The following is a 24,155-nucleotide window of genomic DNA, read 5'->3' as shown; positions in this document are numbered from 1 at the left end:
GAAATTATTGTATGTCTTTTTTTCCCTCCCATCTCCCTCTTTCTCTACAGCCTGTTCTTGTTCAGTAAAGAAAGGGGGATGTGTGGCATCTTCCATTTGGTTCCTCCCTCACCCTGTGTTCCCCCCACTCCTCTCAATCACAATGGTCCCTTCCCTCCAACATTCCATATTGGACTCCTAACAGAGATTGTGAGATGAAGGGAGCTGCCTGTGGCATGCTGTGGCTGGGGTGTGTCAATAACAATACATATTCTTCTACAAGTGATCTCCAGTGTGTTCCCTAAGCATCCTCACACAAATTTAGCATATTATTAATAGTGCAAAGCATGTGTGCTGCAGTGCTACCTTGATGGCGAAAAGGTGCGACATTGTACGGACAAGGTGTTTTTACAGCAGATGTTAGGAGCTTTCGGATTGTGGATTGTACCTTTACATCAAGATCGCAAGGGAAAGAGTCAAGACAAATGGGGTTCAGTTAGACTCCATATGCATTATTTTAGTGTAGTAAAACTGAGGACTGTAGCAGCTCTTATCCAATGGGATGCTGAGGTCAAAGGAGTCAAAATAAGACAAGATGAATTGAAGCTGGTATTGTGTTAAGACGATGTTTCAGATGTACTGAAGTCCATCGTTCTAGTTCAAGGAACAAAGAGCTCAACAAGTGACACTTAGAAGTATGCTCATGACAGGATACAGTTGTCAAGAAGGTGCTACTTCAAAAACTGTATGCGTCTCACTTTTGCTGACAGACGCCATCCGACACTGCTGCAATCGCTCCAGAGTCTCATAGAAGACTTCATCTGGGCTGGCAAATGTAAGTGTATTTTGAGCATGTACTGTCAAGTGGCACAGCTGATGTTATTAACAAAATGGTGCAGGGCAGATCCCTAGAAATTATGGTGTTTCAAAAACCACATCATAGCAGGACACCAATTGTGGACGGTACTGTTACTGCCAAAGGTACAAAATGTATAGGAATCTATTAATCACCAGTGGATCACAGAAACTCATGTTATTCCCATCCCATTTCCATCCTTTGTGGAAGAACTCAGGCTTTACCCGGGTGCTGACGAAACAGGGATATGTAAAGTTGAGAGTGGCAAAATGCGCATACGTTGGGAACCTATTTGTATAACTAAAGGTATTTCAGTAAATCAAGAGGGAATACTGATTACACAAAATGAAAAGGATTTGCCACAAGCTGCTCCAGCATTGGGTTTTACAATCATTGGTTAACTTGACTACCACTTGGCAGGTTATGGCATTGGAAACGTGGGTTCAAGCTAAAGAGGATGATAAGACACCAATATCAAACCCCTGTAGGCTTTTGATACCTGTCTACACTCACAAGAAGAGAGCCTACCAAAATGTATTGAAGTTTGAGCCCGAACTGACCCGTGAGGGGAGTTTGGGAAGATTTTATGTGGATCCTCAAGGACTGTGATAAACATGGCGGGAAGAGGGTTAGTTTACAAAATCCAACTATGGTGGTACGCCACACCATGCCAAATGCAGAAATTGAATGCCACACATTTGGACTGCTGTCAGTGGGAATGTGAGCATGAAGGAACATCAGTACATGTCTTTTGGAGCTGTCTCAAACTAACAAACTATTGGCATGAGGTTTATAGGGCCATAAACCAGACATACATCATTAACATGCCTAGGACAGCGGTGTAGCATTATTGGGCTGGCCAGCTGCAGGAGTGTTCCCACTTCACACAAAAAAAGGGCCAATAGAAAGCACAAGAGCCCCTGGCTGTGCAACAACTAACTGCTTTGAAATGGGTGAAAATGGCGATCTCGAAAGTATGGGAATGGCTATGCAAGTTATGCTACCTGCAAGTAATGGAAAAGAGGGCAGCGCTTAAGCGAATATGTAATCATTTTGACAGACTGGCACCATACATTAAAGCATCTGTCAAAGGAGTTGTGAGAGCTTACATGGTCACGCTCCTTGAAGGTGCCGCATATTACCCCCACCTCCACAAAATGAGCCAACTGACTATACAAGATGATAGGGGATGAGTGAGTCCACAGAAGGTGGTGAACAATAAGTCCATATAGACTCCATTGGAGGATCGACTGCTAGAGTAGATAACTTCAGATGGGCCTGTAATGTAGGATAGTTTTCCTTTGAAGGGATGTCGTGAATCTTAATGGGGGTTAGGAGTTACTTAGGTAGGGGAGAGTGTTACGCTGGTTGGAACCATTATTGGGAAGGACGGGTTTTGTGGTTGGTATTATAGACATTATTCTGTTGTCCAGAAAATACAATAAAAATGTAACCTAAAATTACCAGTGATAGTTTTGTATTAGAATGAATTGAAGTACATTACTGACATAAACATAGATTATGTAGTCTGTCGTACAACGTTACACAGTGAAGAGCAAGTTGCCTTAAATATTGCAAGATATATCAGGATGCTTGACTACTCATTTGAATTTTGTGTTATTTTTGCAACACATTTGCTTTACTTATCCCTGCACAAGCTTTAATACAGAATATAGAGGTGGCCTTCTTGCTAGAATACAGAGCAATCATTAGTTAATTCATTGGTGCCAACCACTACTGTGGATTATCCTCCTTTGTCATTCAAGTCACTTGTGCTCCAATATCTGCTGCCCTATGAGTCTCCTTGTGAGGTGCCAGTTTAAATAAATGGGAAGCCCAGCCTTTCCATCATAACGTTAGGAGACTGATGGACGTAATGGCAGAGGTGTGAAGCATACTCCTAGGTTAAACAGAGGAGCTTGCTGGGGATTATTGGGGACCACATCTGCTGACAGAGTATCCCCAGGGGAAAATCAGGGTATGGAGACAAAGATAATACTGGTGTGTACATCTTGTTTGTCTGTGGGGGTGGAGCTAGAGGTTTGACCACCTGAGGAGTCGGTACTAACCAGGTGTCACCACTATACCAAAGTAATTTTGCTTGGCACACACCCAACAGAAAATCCCAGCGCAATATGTCAGGAATTGATGAAAATGTCAAAAAACCCATGAAACACAGAAGGTAATCTTTAGTTGTCTGCCCAACTATCAATCAGGCAGATGGACCGATAGGGTGGCAGGTAGGGTACTGTGTTACTGTTGCGACCGTGTACCCTGTCCGTCACTCTGTGAGGCCCTTAATCTCCCATATATAGGCATCCATATTGTACTCTGTGCACAACAGAAAACAGGTACATTTCATTTGACCACCATAATTGTGATACAGTTAATATTTGTGTTTGAGGGGAGGAGTGAGGCTTCAATAGACCAAGAGGCAGTTTCAAGATGAATTTTACCATGGACTATACTTTACATTCTTTACCAGCTGTTTGTTTGTTAAGGATCTCATGCTTCAAACTTTTAAGATAGATTGTGAAATGAGGGTATGTTTTGCTTCATGTCTAATTGTATGTTTGATGTGAAGTTAGAGATTCATCTCTAAGTTGAAGGTAGCATTGCTCACTGCCCGTATTAGATGTATGTGGCTGACAGACTGACGTTAGAGGATTGTTGCATAGGGACAAGTTTGTTTTCTGACAGACTGTGATATTAAGGGGTTAGCTAATTTTGCTGAGTAATACTGCTCATTGTTTCTATGCGAGCAAGTAATTGAAAGACTAATTTCAGGATGCAGGTAGATAGTAGTATCACTCACAGGTTGCATAGACTTGGTAGTGAGCTAGTTCTTTACATCTTTCTCTTCCCATCTGATATCTTGTCATTGCCTTCTTCCTCAGGTAAACACTTTCCAGATTATACTGACCACCGATGGCGAACTCTCCTTCACCATCTTCAACTATGAATCTATTACGTGGACCACAGGGATGCATCCCAGCAGCGGTGGTGATTTCGTAGGCCTGGGAGGCATTGCAGCACAGGTAGGGTCTGTAGTCTGTGTGCTGGTTAGACCACCTACTGATACTTCTGTCATGATGCACGCTGTTCAGATCCATTTGTGGTGAAAGTGTCTAAAGCAACAGGCACCTGATTATTCACTGACCAAAACAAAGCAAGGCCACATATCCTGCTTTACTACAGTATCTAAAGTGGCTGAAAGAGAGAGTCAGATATTGGACAGCCAGGAGAATTCAACCTCTGTGATCCTAATCAACCTCTCGGTTTATGGGGTTGGTTGTCTCTTTTGTCGAAGAAAGATGCAAATACTTCACACATCGATTCACTCATATCCCTTATGATCATCTGTGACCTCTTCCAATAGAATATGCTTGTCACCATGGAAAATCAATACATCTTGCCTGAAGGAGATTTTGTTTCTGTGAAAATATAAGCCTTCATTCTTTTTATGGTCGAGCCTGCGAGTGCATGCGCTAGCCCATGCGTTTTGCTTGCGAGACACAATTGTGTACAGTAAAGGGCTTGGAGCTTGTCTGTTGCTTAACATTTGTTGGCTTGCATGGCACTCTTCTTTACAGCCTCGTAATTCATCACTGCAGGCCTGGAATCATTTCCGTTCCTCTATGTGGAGCAGGGACCAAGCAATGATTGATTCAACTGAATGCCCGTTCACTGCTCCCGACGTGAATGAGCTAGTATTTTGTTCTTTTTAATTTCTAGTTCCCTGCAAACAGAAGGCTTGTAACTGTCAAAAAAACGTGCCCAGCAGGTCAACAAAAAGTTTTATTTTTTTTATAGCTAATTTTCTTTTATTTTGCCAAGTCGTCTTTTCTCACTTTGCACTCTTTTTTTTTTTTATTTTTTTTTTTTGCCTGTGGGCGCTGTTCTCAAAAGATGACGATTATCTTGTTCTAAATATTGCAAAGATATTGTTTCTTTATTATGTGTAATTTCTAAAATTATGCTTTAACACATAATTGTGCAGTGCTCCTCAATCCATCCCACTCCAATCCACCCTCCCCAATCCAATACAACCTACACCAACCCTCCCAACCCACATCAACCTAATCTGCACCACTCCAGTACACCCACTCCAATCCAAAACAACCTACACCACTCCAAGACAATTTGCCCCACTCTAGTTCAAAATAATCTGCTCCACTCCAATGCGATACAGTATGTTCCACTCCAATCGAAAACAATATGCCCCACTCCAATCTGCCCAATCCAAAACAGTCTGCCCCGTTTGAATCTGCTGCTCTCCAATCCAAAACAATCTGCCCCACTGCAATCTAAAACAATCTGCCTCACTCCAATCTGCCACTCTTTAATCTAAAACAATCGGCCCGACTCCAATCCACACCACTTCAATCCAAAACAATCTGCCCCACTCCAATCTGCCCCTCCAGTCTGCCCTGCTCCTACTTATTAAAATCTACTCCACTCCAATCCAAAACAAGCTGCCTCCATCTGCCCCACTCAGTCCAAAACAATCTGTCCTACTCCAAACTGCCCCACTCCAATCTGCCAAACTCTAATCCATTTCAATCTTCCCCACTTTAATCCAAAACAATCTGCCCCACTCCCATCTACTCTACTTCAATCCAATCCACCCCACTCATCCTAATTCACCACAATACACCCCACTATAATTCAGTCCACCCCTCACCAATCCAGTCTACCCCAGGCCAGCCCTGTCTAAACCAACCTACCCCAGTCCAATACACCTCACCTCAGTCCAATCCACCCCTATCCAATCTAATCCACTCCAATCCATCATACCCCACTACAATCCATCCCGCCCCACTCCAGCCCATTCCCACCTACCTCCAATCCATCCTACCGCACCCTACTCCAATACAACCCACCCCACTCCAATACAATTCAACCAATCCACCTACTCCAATCCACCCCACTCAGTCAAGTCCACTGCTACCCAATCCATCTCAGTCCAACCACCCACACCACTCCAGTCCCTCCAACACCAATACTATCCACTTTATTCCACCCCACTTCATCTCAACTCCTGTCCAATCCACCCCACTCCAAACCTCCTTAATCTATTGCACTCCAGTTCAGTCCACCCCTCTGCAATTAATTTACCTACACCAATCATATCCACCCCAAACCAAACCAATCCAGTCCAACCCACTCCAGTCCAATTCACCACAATACACCACACTATAATCCAGTCCACCCCAAACCAGTCCTGTCTAACCCACCCCACCCCATTCCAATACACCTCATGAGTCCAATCCACCCCTCTCCAATCAATCCTACCCCACTTCAATCCATCCCACCTCACACCAATCTATCCTACCCCACCATACTCCAATACAACCCACCCACTCAAATCCAAGTCAACCAATCCACCCCACTCCAATACAATCCACTTTAATCCACTCCATTCCATCCCAACTCCAGTCGAATCCACCCCACTCCAAACCTCCTAATCTACTGCACTCCAATTCAGTCCATCCCTCTCCACTTAATTCACCCACACCAATCCAATCCAGCCCAAACCAGTCCAGTCCACCCCCTGCAATCCACTCCCATCCACCCCAGACCAATCCAACCCACTCCAATCCACCCTACTCCAGTCCAATCCAGCCCAGTCCACCCACCCCACCCCTATCGACCACACTCAGTCCAGTCTACCACGCTCAATCCAATCCACCCCACCTTAATCCACCCCACTGCACCCTAATCCCCCTCACTCAATCCAATCCACCATACTCAATCTAATCAAATCCATCCCATTTGGATCCATCCCAATCTGATCCACCCCAATTTGATCAAACCCAATCTGATCCACCCCACAACACGCCACCCCAATGCAATCCACCCCACCCCAATCCAATCCAATCCACCTCCTCTAGTCCACCCCACCTCACTCCATTTCAATTCACTCCACCCCACTCTGTATCCACCCCACTCTACCCATGTTCAGTCCACCACATTCTACCCCAATCCAATCCACCCCACCCCAGTTCAGTCGACCGCACTCCAACCCACCTCACTCCAATCCAATCCCCCCAATCCAGCCCACCACACCCCAAGCCAATCCACCTCACCTCATTTCAATCCAACCATCTCCAAACCAATCCATCCCACTCTAATTTACCCCACTCATTCCAGTTCACCACACTCTACTCCAATCCACCTCATTTATTCCAATCCACCCCACTCCAGTTCTGTCCACCCCACTCTAATCCAGCCCACCTAACCCAATCAAATCCACCCCACTCAATCCAATCCACCCCACTCAATCTAGTCAAATCCATCCCAATTGGATCCATCCCAATCTGATCCACCTCAGTCTGATTGAACCAAATCGGATCCACCCCACGACACGCTACCCCAATCCAATCCACCCCACTCCAAACCACCTCCTCTAGTCCACTCCACTCCGAATCCACCCTGCTGTACCCCAATCCAAATCACCCCACCCCAGTTCAGTCTACCACACTCCACTCCACCCCAATCCACCCCACCCCACTCCAATCCAGTTCAACCCATACCAATCCAATCAGCCCCAGTCCAAATCAGCCACCCCTCTCCAGTCCAATCCATTCACCCCAACCCACTCTAGTCCCGGCACAGCAGGAGAGCCGATACGCCAATATTCACTGCACTCAGGAAACTCTCCCTGTAATGCTTTGCAGGGCATTACTTTTTCAAAACATTTTTGCTCATAACTCAGCCTGTGGAAAGTCCCAGAACAATGGGACCACCACCAAAACATTCAGAACGACACACTCTTTCTGTCAAGGCCATCTCTGGGTCCCCACACTAAGTTAGTGGTGACCCCAAAATGATAACCTCTCCCACCATTCTGTGTCTTTCTAATGTTTCTCATGAATGGAACTTCTGTTTTACAGCATCGAATAGCTTGTGTTTTAAGGGTCTGTTTTGTTATATCATTGCTATAGGCCTGCTACCCCTGAAAATGTGTATATACTACACTCTCTACGAGAAACATATATGGTTACACTACATTATTTTCTGCCATTTTTTTTTTGTGTGGTTTTGCCCTCTAGGGGCTAACTACATAGTTACATGACCATGTTTCTTACAAATGCTATTTTCATTGTAGTGTTCACTAGGAGCTGTTCTAAGAATTACAGTCATATCAACATACTAAAACATTTGTGGCACGGAAACGTGCCCCAAAATGCTTTGCGGGGTATTACTTTTACAAAACAGTTTTGCCCATAACTCAGCCTGTGGTGGTGCTTGGACAATGGGACCACCTTCAAAACATTGACAAAGTGCGATTTCTGTCTACATCATCTATGGGTCCCCACACTATGTTAGCGGGGACTCCAAAATAATAACCCCAGCTACTATTCATTAGCTTTTTTAAGCTCTCTCATGGCTGGAACTTTTGGTTTACAGCTGGGTGAAGTAATTTTCTATGGGTCTTGTTTGTAATATCATTGCAATAGGCATTATAGCCTTGAAAATGTGCAGTTCAATATGCCCTCTAGGGGCTACATATATGGTTACACTGCATTACGTTCTCCCATTCTTTATTCATGTGGTCATGCTAAAGGCTGACTGTATGGTTGCATGACTATGGCCCTCATTACAACCATGGCGGTCGGTGTTAAAATGGCGGTAATACCGCACTAAAAAAAAAATGGGACCACGGTGGAAACCGCCAACACATACAGCCACTTTAAAACTCTGACTGCCACGGCGGTAGCAGCACACACTGCAGCAGTAACCACCAACAGCCAGGCGGAAGACAATGTACCGCCCACCCCATCACAACCCGCCAGCTTTTCCGGGGCGGTACCAATGCCATCAAAAGCACGGCAGAAACAGTGTTTGGAAGGGAAACCACTCACCTCTCGACACTCAACGAATGACCAGGACCATGGAGCACGAGTTACAGGTCCTGCCCATACTGGTCTACCTCCTCATCTATCAGGAATACCAAAGACGGCGGCGACGACAAACACGGTGAGTACTGCACCTAGTACACAGGGGAAGGGGGGAAGAAAAAGAGAGTGACACACACGCAACACCCCTACCCCTACCCCCACCCTCACCCACAACACCATGCACACAAACACATGCAACAACATTACATTTACACCTTGTAACCCCCCTGGAAGAACGCAAGGACAAAAGGAATAGAGTCAAATCAGTGATATTTTAGAAAAAGTCAGGTATATGTAAGACTTTTAAAAACAGTATTTACAAAAATATACAATATGTACACAAGGCCGTACATTGTCCGTTCCAAATGTTCGTGGGCCACTGGGCCAAAAACCATGGGCCAAGCCCACACTTGACTCCTGCCTCAATACGGAGAGAACAATGCAGGGGCATCAGGTCGAAAACACACAGGCACCTCAGGGGGATGGGGAAGGGGGGGGCACCTCAGCCGGAAGATGGAATAACGCCACTGCTCCTCAAGGGGGCTGTATGCCCACAGCTATGTCCTGGGGAGTGCAAGGCCACAGTCTCTCAATTGGGTGACTTACCCACTGGCTCTGGAGGGGGCAACATGCCCTGTGCGTGGTCCTGGGGAGTGCAAGGCCAGTGTCTTTCAAGTGGGTGGTATGCCCACTTCTTGTTCCTGGGGAGTACAAAGCCACAGTCTCTCTAGTGAGTGGTCTGCCCACTGCTTGGTCCTGGGGGGTGCAAAGCCACAGTCTCTCAAGTGGATGCCTTTCTCCACTGGTTCTGGAGGGGGCTTTGTGCCCAGTGCTTCATCTTGCCAAGGATAGGGTGAGTGGATGCATATCTCCACTGGTTCTGGAGGTGGCTTATGCCCAGTCTGCTTCATCCTGCCAAGGATAGGGTGAGTGGATGCATATCTGCACTGGTTCTGGAGGGGACTTTGTGTCCAGTCTGCTTCATCCTGCCAAGGATAGGGTGAGTGGATGCATATCTCCACTGGTTCTGGTGGGGGCTTTGTGCCCAGTGATGCAGCACTTGGGGTGTGCCAGTTCACGTTCCCTCACCTGAGTGTCTGAGGCACGTGATTTGCAGGGAACAGGTAGCATGATAGTTAATGGAGGCAGGGCTAGACTCCATCCTGTGGCGCCTAAGGCTGCTAACTGGTGCCGGTGCTGGTGGGGGTGCTGCCAGTGGTGGTGGTAGGCTCCAGCCCGTCACCTGCAGCCTCGGACGGCCGCCCACTGGGGCTGCTGGTAGTGGTCCTACTGTCAGCGGTGCAGGTGGTGGTGCTGGTGCCGGTGCTGCCAGAGGTGGAGGTAGGCTCCAGCCCTTTTCCTGCAGCCTCGGACGGCTGCCCACTGGGGATGCTGCTGCTGACAGTAGTGGTGGCAGCGGCGGTGCAGGTGGCGGTGCTTGCGGCAGTGCCTACGGCGGGGCTGCTGGCGCTGCTGCCCGCGGTTCAGATGGCGGGGCTGGGGTTCTGCTGGTGGGCACCAGGTCTTCACCTGCAGCCTCCGTCGGCTGAAGTGCCGTGGGGTTTGCCTTACCTTGGCAGATGCTGTTGTGACCTTGGCTCTGGCAGCTGGAGTTTTGGAGGGGGCCTTGCTGGGTGGGTCGTGCTCCTTGCCCTTGCTGCATGCTCGCTCCTTCTTCACCTTGGCAGGTGGTGGAATGGTTTGGTCCTTTTGCAGGGGTTGGTGGCACACTGGCTGGCCTGACGGGTGCCCCCTTTGAGCCTCTGGGAGTTACAGGTACCACAGCGGACGCCGACTTGGTGGCTGAGGTGCTAGGTTGGGTTCTGGACACCTTGGTGTGAGAGGAAGGACGGGGGGAGGGGTAGGGAACAGGTCAATATTTGCCAGGAAAAGCTTTTTAGACACACTGGGCAGGAAGAGGGAGAGGGTTTGGGAGTGGAGGAAGAGGGAGTGGTTGTAGGAGGTGTCTGTCTGCTGAGTTTGGGTGAAGGTGTATGTGCTGGATGCTGTTGTGAGGTTGATGGCTGTTGGGTGGGTGGGTGCTTGTGTTTGTGTACTTTGGGAGGAGAGGTCACAGATACACTGGGAGAGGACGCAGGGGACGTGTGCATGGTTGTGGGAGTGGTGACTGCCAGTGATGGGCGTGCTGGTGATGGAGGTAGTGGATGAGTATGTAGTGTATGCAGGTGTGAGTGGAGACAATACTGGGAGGGAGGTGGACGATGAAGAGGAGGGGTACACAGTGGAGGCAGTGGATGTTGGTGTGTCTGCATGGGTATGGTGCTTATGTGAGTGCCTGTGGGATGATGTGTGGTGCTTGTTTGCCTGAGCCACTTCTGGGTGTTGATTTGGGTGAATGCTGGTCTGAAAGTGTGCTTGGCATAGGCTGGGGTTGAGGGAATTGGGACTGGGTACAGGAAGTTGGAGGGGGGAGGCTAGACACAGGGACAAGGGCTGCCATCAGTGCTGAGGCCAGAGCCTGAAATGCTCTCTGTTGGGCCGCCACGCCAGAGTGAATGCCCTCCAGGTATGCATTTGTTTGTTGCAAATGCCTCTCAACCCCCTGGATGGCATTCAGAATGGTTGACTGCCCAACAGTGAGGGATCTCAGGAGGTCAATAGCCTCCTCACTGAGGGCAGCAGTGCTGACAGGGGCAGGGTCTGAGGTGCCTGGGGCAAAGGAGATGCCCACCCTCCTAGGTGAGCGGGCACAGGAAACATGCTGAGGGGCTGCTGGGAGTGGGGTGCTTGTGGGGGGGTGGCGGCTGTACCTGTTGATGGGATGGGCACAGAGGTGTCCGCCACCGACAGGGAGCTTCCATCGGAGGAGTCGCCGCTGTGTGTGGTCTCCCCTCCTGTCCCCGTTGTGGTGCTCCCCTCGCCCTCTGTCCCACTGGTGCCCTCACCCTTCGTGGATTCGGCCTCCAGGCCCATGTGGGATGCAGCTCCCTCCGTCCCCGGTGCCTCTGCTCCTCCGCCAGATGATGCTAATGCACATAAGGACAGGGTGACAAAACAAAAAGGAGGTGGGGAGACAGATGATACACTTGGTCAGTGCCAGCAACACCACTATTGTTGGCGTACACAACACACACGAAGCAGCCCTATGCACTAAGCCATGCCCAACCAGTTACTAAGATAGTCACCAGCCCATGGGGTACAATGCCTACCGCCAATCAGCTGCACACCTGAAACCGACAGGACTATGCCCAGTAGTAGATGCCCACTAACACTATTGGGGTAGGAGTGCTTCAGAGCCTGCCCAACAAGGGACCTACCCTGCCATCTTCGCCCTGACCTAGGGCCACCCATAGCCCACATCCCCCACCCAGGTACCGCTTAACGCGCACAGTCAGGAGTCAGATTCTGTACTCACCCCCTAGTGGCTGCTGTGATGTCTTCAAGCGCCCATCCAACTCCGGATAGGCCACCCCCAGGATGCACAACATCAGGGAGGTCATGGTGCGACAGGCACCCCTTCCTCGTTGGGAGGCCAGCCCCAGCTGGGCCTCCGCCATCTTCTTTGCCCAACGGCACAGGTCCTCCCACCTTTTGCGGCAGTGGGTGCTCCGCCTATCACAGACCCCGAGGGGCCGCACCTCCTTGGCGATGGCACGCCAAATACCCTTTTTCTGGTGGCCGCTGACCTGAAGGGAAAGGAGAGCAGAAAAGGGAATTCATGGCCCACCAGATCCCTCCCATCCCCTGACGCACATGCATTGACCACCTTACATGCTGCACTCTGGCCAGGATGCCTCAGCCCCCCTACATGTGGCTTACACACACAGCACTCCATACATTCATGGCCCACTCATCATGCTCACAGTGTACTCACCTGTTTGTCTGGAGGACCGTAGAGTAACGTGTACTGGGGTAGGACCTCATCCACCAGTTTCTCCAACTCCCCCACAAGTGAAGGCAGGGGCCCTTTCCCCAGACACATGAGCCATGGTCGGTTCCAGACACAGGTCACAGCAGCACTTGCAGTGTAGGTCCTCTCCTGTTGAAGGTCAGGTAGCAAATGAGTGGATAGATAGAAAATGGCGGTGACGCCCGCGGCGGTGCGTACTGTCACCGGCGGCGTACATCGCCATAGGCTCCTAGAACCCATAGGGCCTAATTATAACCAATGCAAAGATGCACGGCGGTCATTGACCGCCTACCGCGATGGCGCACAATGCGAGCGCAATCACCTCATTTTCACTTGTCCTACCTCACAGGTCAGGCAGCCGCCATTTCAGGGGAGCACAGTGCATGGCACCTAACTGCGTCACAGCAGACATTGGCACTGCAACGGATTGCCGGATTCACAATTTGTTTCTGTAAAGTAAAGAAATCAACATTAGTGCAAAGATGTGGGAATATGACCCTCTGCTCACAGTTCTCTTCCATAGGCTTCAACTGAGGCTGAATATGAGATGGCGCCATCCTCCGGTGTACAGACCCCTGGTGGACCTTGCGACAATGGAAGACAAACACATTATCATTACATACAGACTTGATCGTGCCACAATCCAAGAACTGTGTGCCGAATTGAAGCCAGACCTGATGTCAGCTAAACAACAGTGGCCATGGCATCAGGGATGTCTTAGCCAATGTTCTCTGTGTTGACCAGAGTGTTGTCAGCCCTGCTGAAACACATGCGCAGCTACATCATGTTCCCCCAGGTGGAGGATTTGGCCACAGTGAAAGCTGACTTTTATGCCCTGGGTCATATCCCCACATCATTGGTGCCATTGATGGTACACATGTGGCATTTGTCACCCCCCCCCGAGAAATGAACACTTTTTCAGGAATAGAAAAAGCTATCACTCTATGAATGTGCAGATGGTGTGTTTGGCGGACCAGTACATCTCCCATGTGAATGCCCTGGCTCTGTGCATGATTCCTTTATCTTGAGGAATAGCAGCATCCCACATGTAATGGGTCAACTTCAGAGGCACAGGGTGTGGCTAGTAGGTGAACCTAAGGTCCCCACACACTATGAGTAGGTGTCTGGGTATGGGTTGTCCTTAAGGGTTAGTGTGTGTCTAAGAGTTGTCCCTCAATATTTGCAGGTGACTCTGGTTACCCCAACCTCTCATGGCTACTGACCCCAGTGAGGAATGCCAGGACAAGAGCAGAGGAACGTTACAATGAGGCAAATGGACGTACAAAGAGGATTATTGAAAGGACCTTCGGCCTCCTGAAGGCCAGGTTCCGGTGTCAACATCTGACAGGCTCCCTGTACTACTCACCCAAGAAGGTGTGCCAGATCATCGTTGCATGTTGCACAACCTGGCTTTGAGACGCCAGGTGCCTTTTCTGCAGGAGGATGTTCCTTTAGATGGTTTTGTGGTAGCAGTGGAGCCTGTGGACAGTGAGAAAGAGGAGGCAGAGGAAGAAGATGTTGACAACAGAAGCAACATAATTCAGCAGTACTTCCAGTGACACACAGGTAAGACATTGTACTTTCACTTTACATTTCAGTTATCTGTTGGACATTGTACAAGGCAGCCTCTTACCCTATGGCTATGGCCACTGAGTGTACCCTTTGGCATCTCTATTTTCAGATCTCTGTTTCCCTTACTCTGGCTCCTGCTATGTGTACTGCTGCCCACCAAAGGTCATTCTAAAGTAAATTTCACTGTACATTTGAGTTGTAATGCTTTGATAAAGTTGTACTAAAACATTTGTGAATCATTTGACAGACTCCAGATTAGTATTTGTTCCAAGGGTGTTTATTTAGGTGCTCATAAGTACAGGGAGATGTGCAATGGGCTGGGTTGATGGTGGAGGAAAGTCCAGGGTAGAGTCCCGTCTCTTGGTATCACAGGTGCATTGTCCAATGGGGCATAGGAAGGGGAGCAATGACAGTTCAAGGTAGACAGGGTGACAGGATGGGACAGAAGGGTGACAATCAGGAGAGTCTTATTTCCTGTTGGGGGGTCTTGGCAATGTTCTCCTTCTGCAGGGTGTGGGGTGCTGGTGGCCTGGTGTTCCTGTGGCGGTGCCTCCTGTCCACTAGCGCCGGCGGAGGTGGAAAGCTGTTCATCGGTTTGGCTAGTGCCAGGCGCCCGTTGTTGTGCCACTGCCTCCCTCTTGGTCTTGGCCATGTCAGCCAGCACCCCTGCAATGGTGACCAGGATGGTGTAGATGTTTGTTAGGTCATCCCTGATTCCCAGGTACTGTCCCTCCTGCAGCCGCTGAGTCTCCTGCAGCTTGGCCCGTATCTGGCCCATGGTCTCCTGGGAATGGTGGTATGCTCCCAGGATGTTGGAGAGTGCCTTGTGGAGAGTGGGTTCCCTGGGCCTGTCCTCCCTCTGTCGCACAGCAGTCCTCCCAGCTTCCCTGTTGTCCGGTGCCTCTGTCCCCTGAACCCTGTGCCCACTGCCAGTGACCCCAGGTCCTTGGTCGTCCTGGGTTTGTGGGGTTGCCTGGGGTCCCTGTAGTGGTGGACACACTGCTGATTGACGTGTCATGGGGACAGAGGTATGGGTCCGATGGGTGGGTGCTGTGGTGGTGTTTCCTGAGGGGGGAGGCTCTGTGGTGGGTTGGGACTGTGGCAGGGGAACCAACTGTCCAGAGGTCCCTGATGGGCCAGGTTGGTCATCCTGATCCAGGTGTGCAGAGCTGCTGTCATCACTGTGGGCCTCTTCGGGGGGGGGCTGGATGTAGCTGGCACCTCCTTTCCGGTGACGTTGAGTAGGGGTCCTGTGGGGATGTAAATGCAGTGTTAATGTATCTGCGTGTGCCATCTTGTGTATGGGTGTGTTTCCCTGTATGGTTGTGATTTCCCTGTCAGCTTCGCCTTGTGTGAGTGGTGATTTTGTGGGATGGGTGAGTCTCTCTAATGGGCATGCTGTGGTGATGGGTGTCCATGCGGGTCTGTGTTGGGGATCCATGCTTTGGTGTTGCATGCAGGGCTTGGTATTGGGATTGGTGGGTTGTGATGGTGGGGTATGTGTGAGGCGTTGGAGTGATGGGTGTGAGGGTAGGGGTAGAAGTTTGTGATGGCATACAGGTTGGGGGGTGAAGTAGTAAAGATTTGACTTACCAGAGTCCAGTCCTCCTGCTACTCCTGCGAGGCCCTCAGGATGCATAATTGCCAAGACTTGCTCTTCCCATGTTGTTAGTTGTGGGGGAGGAGGTGGGGGTCCACCGCCAGTCCTCTGTACTGCTACCTGGTGTCTTGCAACCACGGAAAGCTCCTTCCCCTTAGGTCATTTCACCTCTTCCTGATGTCATCCCTGGTTCTTGGGTGCTGTCCCACAGCGTTGACCCTGTCCACGATTCTCCACCATAGCTCCATCTTCCTAGCAATGGATGTCTGCTGCACCTGTGATCCGAATAGCTGTGGCTCTACCCGGATAATTTCCTCCACCATGACCCTTAGCTCTTCCTCTGAAAACCTGGGGTGTCTTTGGGGTGCCATGGCTGTGGTGTGAGTGATTTGTGTGAGAATGTGTGGGGTGATGTGTGAGGTGATGTGTTAGGGTGTGTGTTGTGAGGTGCATGGATGGTGTATGGGTGATGGTGTTCCGTGGCTCAGATTGAGTTGGTGCTCCTGGCTTGTGTCTCTCTCTGTTGGCAATCTTTTTTTTTTTTTTTTGCAAGGGTTGTGGGTAAAGTGGGTGTGCATTTTATTGTGGTGTAGGTGTTGGGGTGTGGTGTGTGTATGAGTGTCATGTGTGTGTAGTTTGAATTGTCCAATGTGTTGGTGTTTTGTAAATGTGTGTGTATTTTGAGCGTGGCGGTGTGTACCGCCAATGGTTTACCGCGATTGAAAGACCGCCGCAGTGATTCGTGGGTCGTGATACTGTGGGGGTATTCCTGTTGGCGTAACAGTGTGGGTTTGGATATTGCCAGTTTATCACTGACCTTTGGGCTGGCGGACTTGTGTGGGTGTCTGTATTGTGGCGGAATTCTCTGTGTGGGTCATAATACCTGTAGTGGAATACCGCCGTGGGCATGGTATGTTGGTTGCCGTCAGCACAGCAGTAGGTGGCATTTACCGCCAGGGTTGTAATGAGGGCCTATGTTTCTTCCAAATACTATTTTTACTGTGGTGTTCTCTAGGGGCTATTTTGAGCATAGCAGTCAACATACTATAATATTTGTGGTACGAAAACGCACCCCATAATGCTTTGCCGGGCATTACTTTCACAAAACATTTTTCCTCATAACTCAGCCTGTGGTGGTTCTAAGACAATGGGACCACCTTCAAAATGCTCTTTCTGTCTACATCATCTCTTGGTCCCCACACTAGGTAAGTATGGACCCCAAAATAATAAATGCCCTGTCCCACCCCCCCCACCACCATTCATAGTCTTTTAAGCTTTCTTGTGACTAGAACCTTTGTTTTACACTTGGCAGAAACTTTGTTTTAAAGGCCTGGTTTGTAATATCCTAGCAGTAGGCCTTCTAGTCCAAAAAACGCCCTCTATGGGCTAAGTATATGGTTACACTGAATTACTTTCTCCTGTTTTTTTCATGGGGTTATGCCCTCTAGGGGCTAACAATATGGTTACATGACCATGTTTCTTACAAATTATATTTTTGTTATGGTACCCTCAAGGGGCTGTTTTGAGCATTACAGTCTAATTCCAATAGTTTATTTCTGATAAAGGTTTATATAATAATTGTGTATATTTTAATAATCTCTCCTTATTACAATGATGACTATGATTCAGGCCAACTTGATATCCTTATTACATTACGACTGAACACTCATGGTGTCCCATCTAGTTTATTTCTCCTCTGTGGCTTTCTTATGTATTTTTTGGGGGAAGTGTCTTGCCAACCAGCAACTCTAATGGTGGAGTGGTGAAAGTCATAATTGCATTGAAATCATCCAAAATGCTCGAAAAAAGCGGCTCTATACTATTCTAACAAAGTAGCCAGTGGTATTTGTTTCTACATGTGGGAGAAGCAACTTCTACATGCAGCTGTCAAACACAGATCAGTAATATCTACGCTTTTTCCTTTGGGGTTGTTACAGCCAACCCTAAAGGGGGGGGGGGAGGGGGCTATTGTTGGTCTTGATCTTCTTTAGAGTTATGTCTGAGCTAATGAGTAAAAGTTGTTGTTTCATCATTAAATTCCAGCCAACTACCGTCCACCCACAGTTTAAATGAAAAACATGTTCCTTTGGTTTTTCTCTCCACAATTAAGTCATGGAGTGACTGCATAAAAATTAAACAGGAAGTGGGAGAGTCAGGAGCCCTACGGAACATTAACAGTCATTGAACCTGTTTAACTCTCCAGCTTCTCCACTGCCACTACACTCATGCAGTCAAGCAAAAATGAGTCACACAACTTCTCCGATGCCTCCGACATACTAGCCTCTTCTCTCACTCCCTATACTACAACCAGAGAAGGAATACCCAGCATACAGATCAATTAAACATAAAGAGACTAGGATTGGCTCCATTCAGTGTTTTGAACATGGGTTACTGGATGTCTAAGAGGGCAGTTTCCCTGCACGGGTGTGGGTGAAATCCTGGTTGCCAGCTGCCCATTATTTTGTGCTTTTGTAATTACTCCTAATTTAGATGGCTACTGTTTGAAATTGGACTGTAATTTTAGGGACCCTTGGAATTTAGGTAGGGATTTTCAAGAAGATGAATTACCTAGGCCAGATTTAGCTCAGTAGTTCTGTACCCTAATTTAACAGAGGTAAACCTACCAGCGGTACGTACCAGAGAAAATGAACAGGTGGCCCATGACCCCTCCCTCACATTATAAGAGCTGTAGTTCGTATTGGGACGGATAATCAGGCCTGCCAAGGACTCCGCATGTTACTAGTTGTTTATGTGTACTGGGTGGGAGTTGGGAATTGGTTTTAATGGGTTTGCTGAAGTACCACGGTATGTAAACCATGAGATGGAGGAACTCACTCTGCTAAAATTCGATGGCCCAAATTTAAGAAGGGTTACCTAGTACCTAACGCTGCTCCAGATTTACAAAGTGGTGCAATGCACGCATTGCGCCACTTTGTAAACCCTTGCGCCACATTATGCATGCGCCAGGCATATTGTATGTACGGGGGTGCGTTCCTCTGTTAGGAGGCCCAGAAAATGCAAACATTTTCTCGTCATTTTTAACGCTTGCTCACTGCAGGCGTTTAATTGAGGCACACCATTGTTTATAAGGGGCCTCTATGTGCTTTGCGGGGTTAGCACCAAAAGTTTGGGTGCTAATCCTGCAAAGTACCACAGTAGTGTCAGAAATTGTGACGCTATTGATCCTAACTTGGGCCAAGCTGCACCTTATCATTAATACGGCTCACACATAGTGGCATTAGGGGGCACAATGGGGCGCAAGAAAAGTGGCGCTCCCCGAAATGAAGCACCACTTTTCTTAAATCTGGGCCTTTGAGTATAGGGAAAAATTAAGTGATGTGTTGTCCTTTCCTCTGGGGAGAAGTAGCGCAAAGATTTTTCTACGGCAATATCGTATATAATGTGTAATTTCAGGGGAATGGGCACTGCCATTAACAGGTTTAAGATACATACATATCGGAAAACATTCTAAGTGCACATAGTATTTCTTCTGGAGTCACAGATTCCTAAGAGCCAAGGTATTAAACTCAGGAAGCGATGAAAAGGCCAGCTTTAGTTCACTGGCTATTTCTCATATGCCAGAGGAACATTGATTTAGATATGTCTCAGAGTGCAGTTTACAACGGAAAAACTAAGTATGGACCTGGAGGACTCATAGTGGGTGGAATGCTACACGGTCAGAACGCCCTAATATTCCAAATATATGCAACTAAATCAAGCAAGCTTGTCATTTTTTGTTTAAACGAATAGTGCATGTAGCACGTCTGCCAATACTGAAAGAATGAGAATTAACTATGTAAGCAACTTGTAAGAATCACTCACCTCCCTAGTAATATGTACTGCCAGAGCGCTACGGGATTCGGCCAATAATTTGGAAATGGTGGACATATGAAGACCGCACAATCCTCAGAGCAAGGAGTATTCCTGTAACCTACCAGTGCATGATCTTGATGTCAGGCTGGATAGGGTATATGCACCAGACAACTGTGCACAGCTATCATGCGAACAGAATATTTTAGAAGAACACAATCTGATTAAGTTCCACTAATGATAGTAGTTTGTAGCTCGATGGGAAAAACTGAGAACTGCCATAACAGCCTGGCAACAACAGGTTAGTGCACTGGTGATTTCCATCTTTAAGGGTTCTAGTAAAGTTGTGTTCCAGCATTATTTTCCGAGCATAGAGGGATTGCCTCAGATATACTGGTGGAATGGGACGCCTTTCATAATGCATTCTCAATGGCTACGGACAGTGGTACACAAGAGGGCATTAAACACAGGTTTACTGACTACTATTCACGATTAAGCAAAATGATGAAGTGACTCAGCAGGAATTGAATGGTATTCTGGAAATGCCTGTCCCGATTTCCCTATCCTGGGTGCAGGCTGAGGCCTTGGAGGTTGCGGTGACTATGAGAGCAATTCCAGAACTGAGCCAGGGAGAACTCCTGGGACAAACGGAATACCAGTAGAGCTTTATCGGACCTGTATAGATACTGTGGCACGTAAGTCTGCTAACGTTCTTCAGCTCTGAGTGTGGTATATCTCTCAAACCTAAGGGAGATGTCTTACATCAAACTTAATTTGTTCTCTTTTACATGTTGAATACAGATTGTTAAATACCAAGGTGGTCATTTTGAACCTGGCGGTAAAGACCACATCTCCTGCGGTCGCGGTAACTACCGCCAACAGGCTGGCGGTCCAGACCGCCACACAATGAAGCACATGAGAAATAGCCAGCAGCCCATCCACTGACCGCCATTTTAGGAGCGCCGCTGACGACGGTGGAGGCCATCTTCAGGGCGGCAGAAAGGCCCTACACGGCCACCATATTATGAACCACCACACCTCCATCAGTTCCGGGGTGGGAAATCACCGCCATGCAAAGGCTGGTGGAAATGACCTGTGAGAGGAGGCCTCTTTTTGCATAGTTAGCCCCCACTTTTCCACTGATGTTGATGTGTTCTAGAAGTTGGTAGTGCCCAGGGCCCCTGCTATACAGGTTCCCTGGGCCAGAGCTCTTTCTCTAAATCTGTTGTGATGCTTGGCACAATTGGATACACTCTTAAACACCCCTGTAAGTCCCTAGTAAATGGGTAACCCAGTACCCAGGGCAAGAGATATTAAGAGTAGGCCCCTGGGGCAGCAGCACTGATTGTGCCACCCCCAAGGGCCCTGCACCCAAATGCACCCAGCATTGCCATTGCATGCTGAGTGTACTGGGGCAACCCTAAAAGGACAAACTCGACATGACACCCTCTCTCTGTGCCGTGTCCACCCTACACTGCATATAATATGGATAAGACACCCCTCTGGCAGGCCTTCCAGCCCTAAGGCAGGGTGCACCATACTGTATGTGAGGGCATAGCTGCATGAGCAATATGCCCCCACTGTGTCCTTGCCAAACCTAGGACATAGTGAGTGAACAGAGCAGCCATTTTAAATGGATGTACTGGACACTGGTCAAACACGAGTTTCCCAGCTACATGATGGCTACCCTGCACCCTGGGTTGTTTGGTATCAAACAACTCAGAATGATAAATCCAAACTGGTGCTAGTATTGGATTTATTTCTAAATGTACCCAGGGGTCACCTTAGAGGTGCCCACTGCAAAAGTTAACCCTAACTGGCATAGTTGCTGACTGGTTCCGTCCAGCCTGCCACTCCAGACAGCCAAGCTATGAACCTAGGGGAGAGCCATGGCTCTCTGGTTTGTAAGACAATGCCCTTCCTGGGTGGAGGAGCTAACGCCCCCTCCCTCAGGAATGTTCAACACCCTGGCGGTGAGATTCAAATGGCTACAGATCCTGAAACTTGAGCACCCAGGCCTGCTGCTAGCAGCAGAGGGCTTCCCCCCCTTGCAAACTCCCACTTTGAGTGGGAGCCAGGGTGGGAAACCAGACAAAGGGTAGGAGGAGTGGCCTCACTGAGCATGCACCACCCCTCAGTTTTCTCCATCTTGGAATGGAGGAAAACAGCCAATGAGGTTTAGGGAAGTAACCCTTCCCACAGGAAGTGGTCACTGTAGTGGGTGTAGCCAACCAAGGGTAAGTGTCCCATTGGACACTACCAGGTTCCCCCTAAAACGCCCACTAAATTCAGTACTTAATGGGCTCCCCTAGACCAAGAGATTAGATTTGAAAAGGATTGCTAGAAGAAAGGAATACCAGCACCAAATAACCTGCCAGGATGAGAACAGAGGACCTGCTGCAACAGAAGAGGCACCAAGACCCCTGCTTGCTGAACCAGAGTCCCCACAATCGCGACTGCAGAGGAGCTAAACACTGGACCGACCCCAAGAAACCCAGGAGACCTCCAGGCTTCAAGGATCACCCCAGATCTCCCTCCTGAGTGGAGGCACCATTCAAGAAAAGCAAGAAACCTGCAAAGGACCAATAAACCATTGAGGGTCACTTCACTAAATCGCTGATATCTCCGCGACTGGAAGTCACAGCTGGGCCCGACAACACACTGACATTTGCCCAGAAGTGCCCGACAACTGTGCCTAGTTTGGTGGCACTGCGCCCTCTATTGGCCAAAATACAGCAATACCCTAGGTACTGGTCAGCTGATGTCGGACCAGTGGAAAATCAGTTCCTTCAGAGCTGAAAAAGTATCAGGAGGAAGCCCCAGTCGAGGGACTTCAGAAACACCCCGGACTTCTGACCAGAATGCCCCTGTTGTCCTGTAAGTCACTCACAAAGAGACTCACCTCCAATGTTGCGCACAGCATCCAAGACCTCCAAAACGCCTTGCACCTGGCCGCCCTGGGCCTTGCATTGCGGGATTTGCTGTGTGCCCCGGGACCCCAACCTCTTGCGACCTCAGCAGCCTAAGGGGACCCCAAGGCACCATCTTTAAATCTGCAAACCAGCTCCTTCACCAAGTGGCCCCTCCAGGTGGCCCCGTGCCAAGAACCTCTCCAACGCTGCTCCGGCCGGAACCGGGAGCTGCCTGAGACTCTCCAGCTGGCACAGTGTGACCACCTTGCAAGAGAAGAGACTTGTAACTCTTCCGGGTGATTTTTACTGCCTGTTGATTCCATTGGTGCGTAATAACGCACAGAAAGACTAACTTTGCTAAAACTTTAAAAAGTCATAACTTGAAAAGTGCTTAACGTATTCTAAAGATTTTCGTCTTAAAAATTATATAAAAGTCTGAAGTATTTTTAAAAATTCAATTCTAGTCTTAAGTTATTCATTAAGTGTGTGTGGTGCATGATTGGATTTGTGAGTACAGCAAGTACTTAGCACATCTCTTGGATTAGCCTAACTGCTCGACCAGCTACCTTAAAAATTGGAGCATTAGGTGGTCTAATTTTTACCTCTGGAAACCAATGTGTGGTTGTCTGAGCCCTCTGCATAGTGTGCTTGGTTTTGCACACTGCATAGAGGGCCAGCCTCCAACACAACCCCTATAAAGGGAAACACTCACCTGAGGCCCACAGAACACGCCAACGCCAAAATGGAGAAAGAGTGCCAGCACTTCTCCTTGCCATATTCCTCCAGGATCGTGACTGCCGACAAAGACTACAACGGTAAGTACCGCAACCTAGCACACATTGGAGGAAAGGGCACAATTACACACCCACCCATCCCACTCACACAGCAACGCACACCCAACCCCTCCCAACACTCCAAGCCATACATACCCTAACAAAATGTACTTACCAGACACAAGCCAACAAATACCTGCAGCAATGCACACACTTGTGCACACCAAACCCCCACAGTGAAACGCTGCACAACCTGTTAATATTGTGCTAACAAGTCTGCTGGGCACTAAAATGTACTTGAACAGAAAAAAAAATAACTGTTCAAACAAGGCCATAGGCCAGTCCATATACAAGTCCCGGAAGGGCAAATATAGGGCACATTTGACTCCTACGATGGAAAAATCCTCCACTGAGAAAGGGGCATCAATGGGACAGCCAGGCACCTCAGGGATCACAGGCAGGGGGTTGTGGGGGTGGGGACTCAGGTTTGGAAGGGGGCGTCCTGGGCGTAGGTTCTGGAGGTGGAGAGGGTTTGGGCTTGCCCTTGGAAGGAGGAGGAGTGAGCCTGGACCGGGAGGTGGCAGAGGGACCAGGGGCAACACAGGCCTTCTTCCTCCCTGGGGAAGGGGCACGGGAATGGGAGAGGCGGACTGGGGAGGACATGGAAGAGGAAGGAGTAGATTTGGTGAGGCCAAGGGAACATTAAGGCATAAGACGGGGTGGGTCAGTGGGTTCAAACAGGTCAACACGGAGAGGAGAAGCTTTCTAGGTGCAGCAGGAGGGGTTTTGGAGACAGGTTTGGGAGTGGAGGTAGAGGGAGTGGTGGTACGAGGTGTAGGTGTGCTGGACGTGGATACAGGTGCCTGTTTAGTATGCTT

General features: G+C 48.7%; 1 protein-coding gene across 1 annotated transcript in view; it reads left to right on the top strand.

Moving 5' to 3' along the window:
• SNED1 (sushi, nidogen and EGF like domains 1) overlaps nucleotides 1–24,155 on the top strand; it is a 2,603,997-nt gene that overhangs the window by 271,399 nt on the left and 2,308,443 nt on the right. Inside the window, exon 3 of the mRNA XM_069213662.1 lies at nucleotides 3,733–3,873. Coding sequence (XP_069069763.1) covers nucleotides 3,733–3,873 — 141 coding nt within the window. The remainder of the gene's footprint in view (nucleotides 1–3,732; nucleotides 3,874–24,155) is intronic.

Source organism: Pleurodeles waltl, chromosome 11 (assembly GCF_031143425.1).
Source record: "Pleurodeles waltl isolate 20211129_DDA chromosome 11, aPleWal1.hap1.20221129, whole genome shotgun sequence".
NCBI classification, from domain to species: domain Eukaryota; kingdom Metazoa; phylum Chordata; class Amphibia; order Caudata; family Salamandridae; genus Pleurodeles; species Pleurodeles waltl.
The sequence above is the reverse complement of the archived record's forward strand: the minus strand, read 5'-3'. Positions and strand labels throughout refer to the sequence as shown.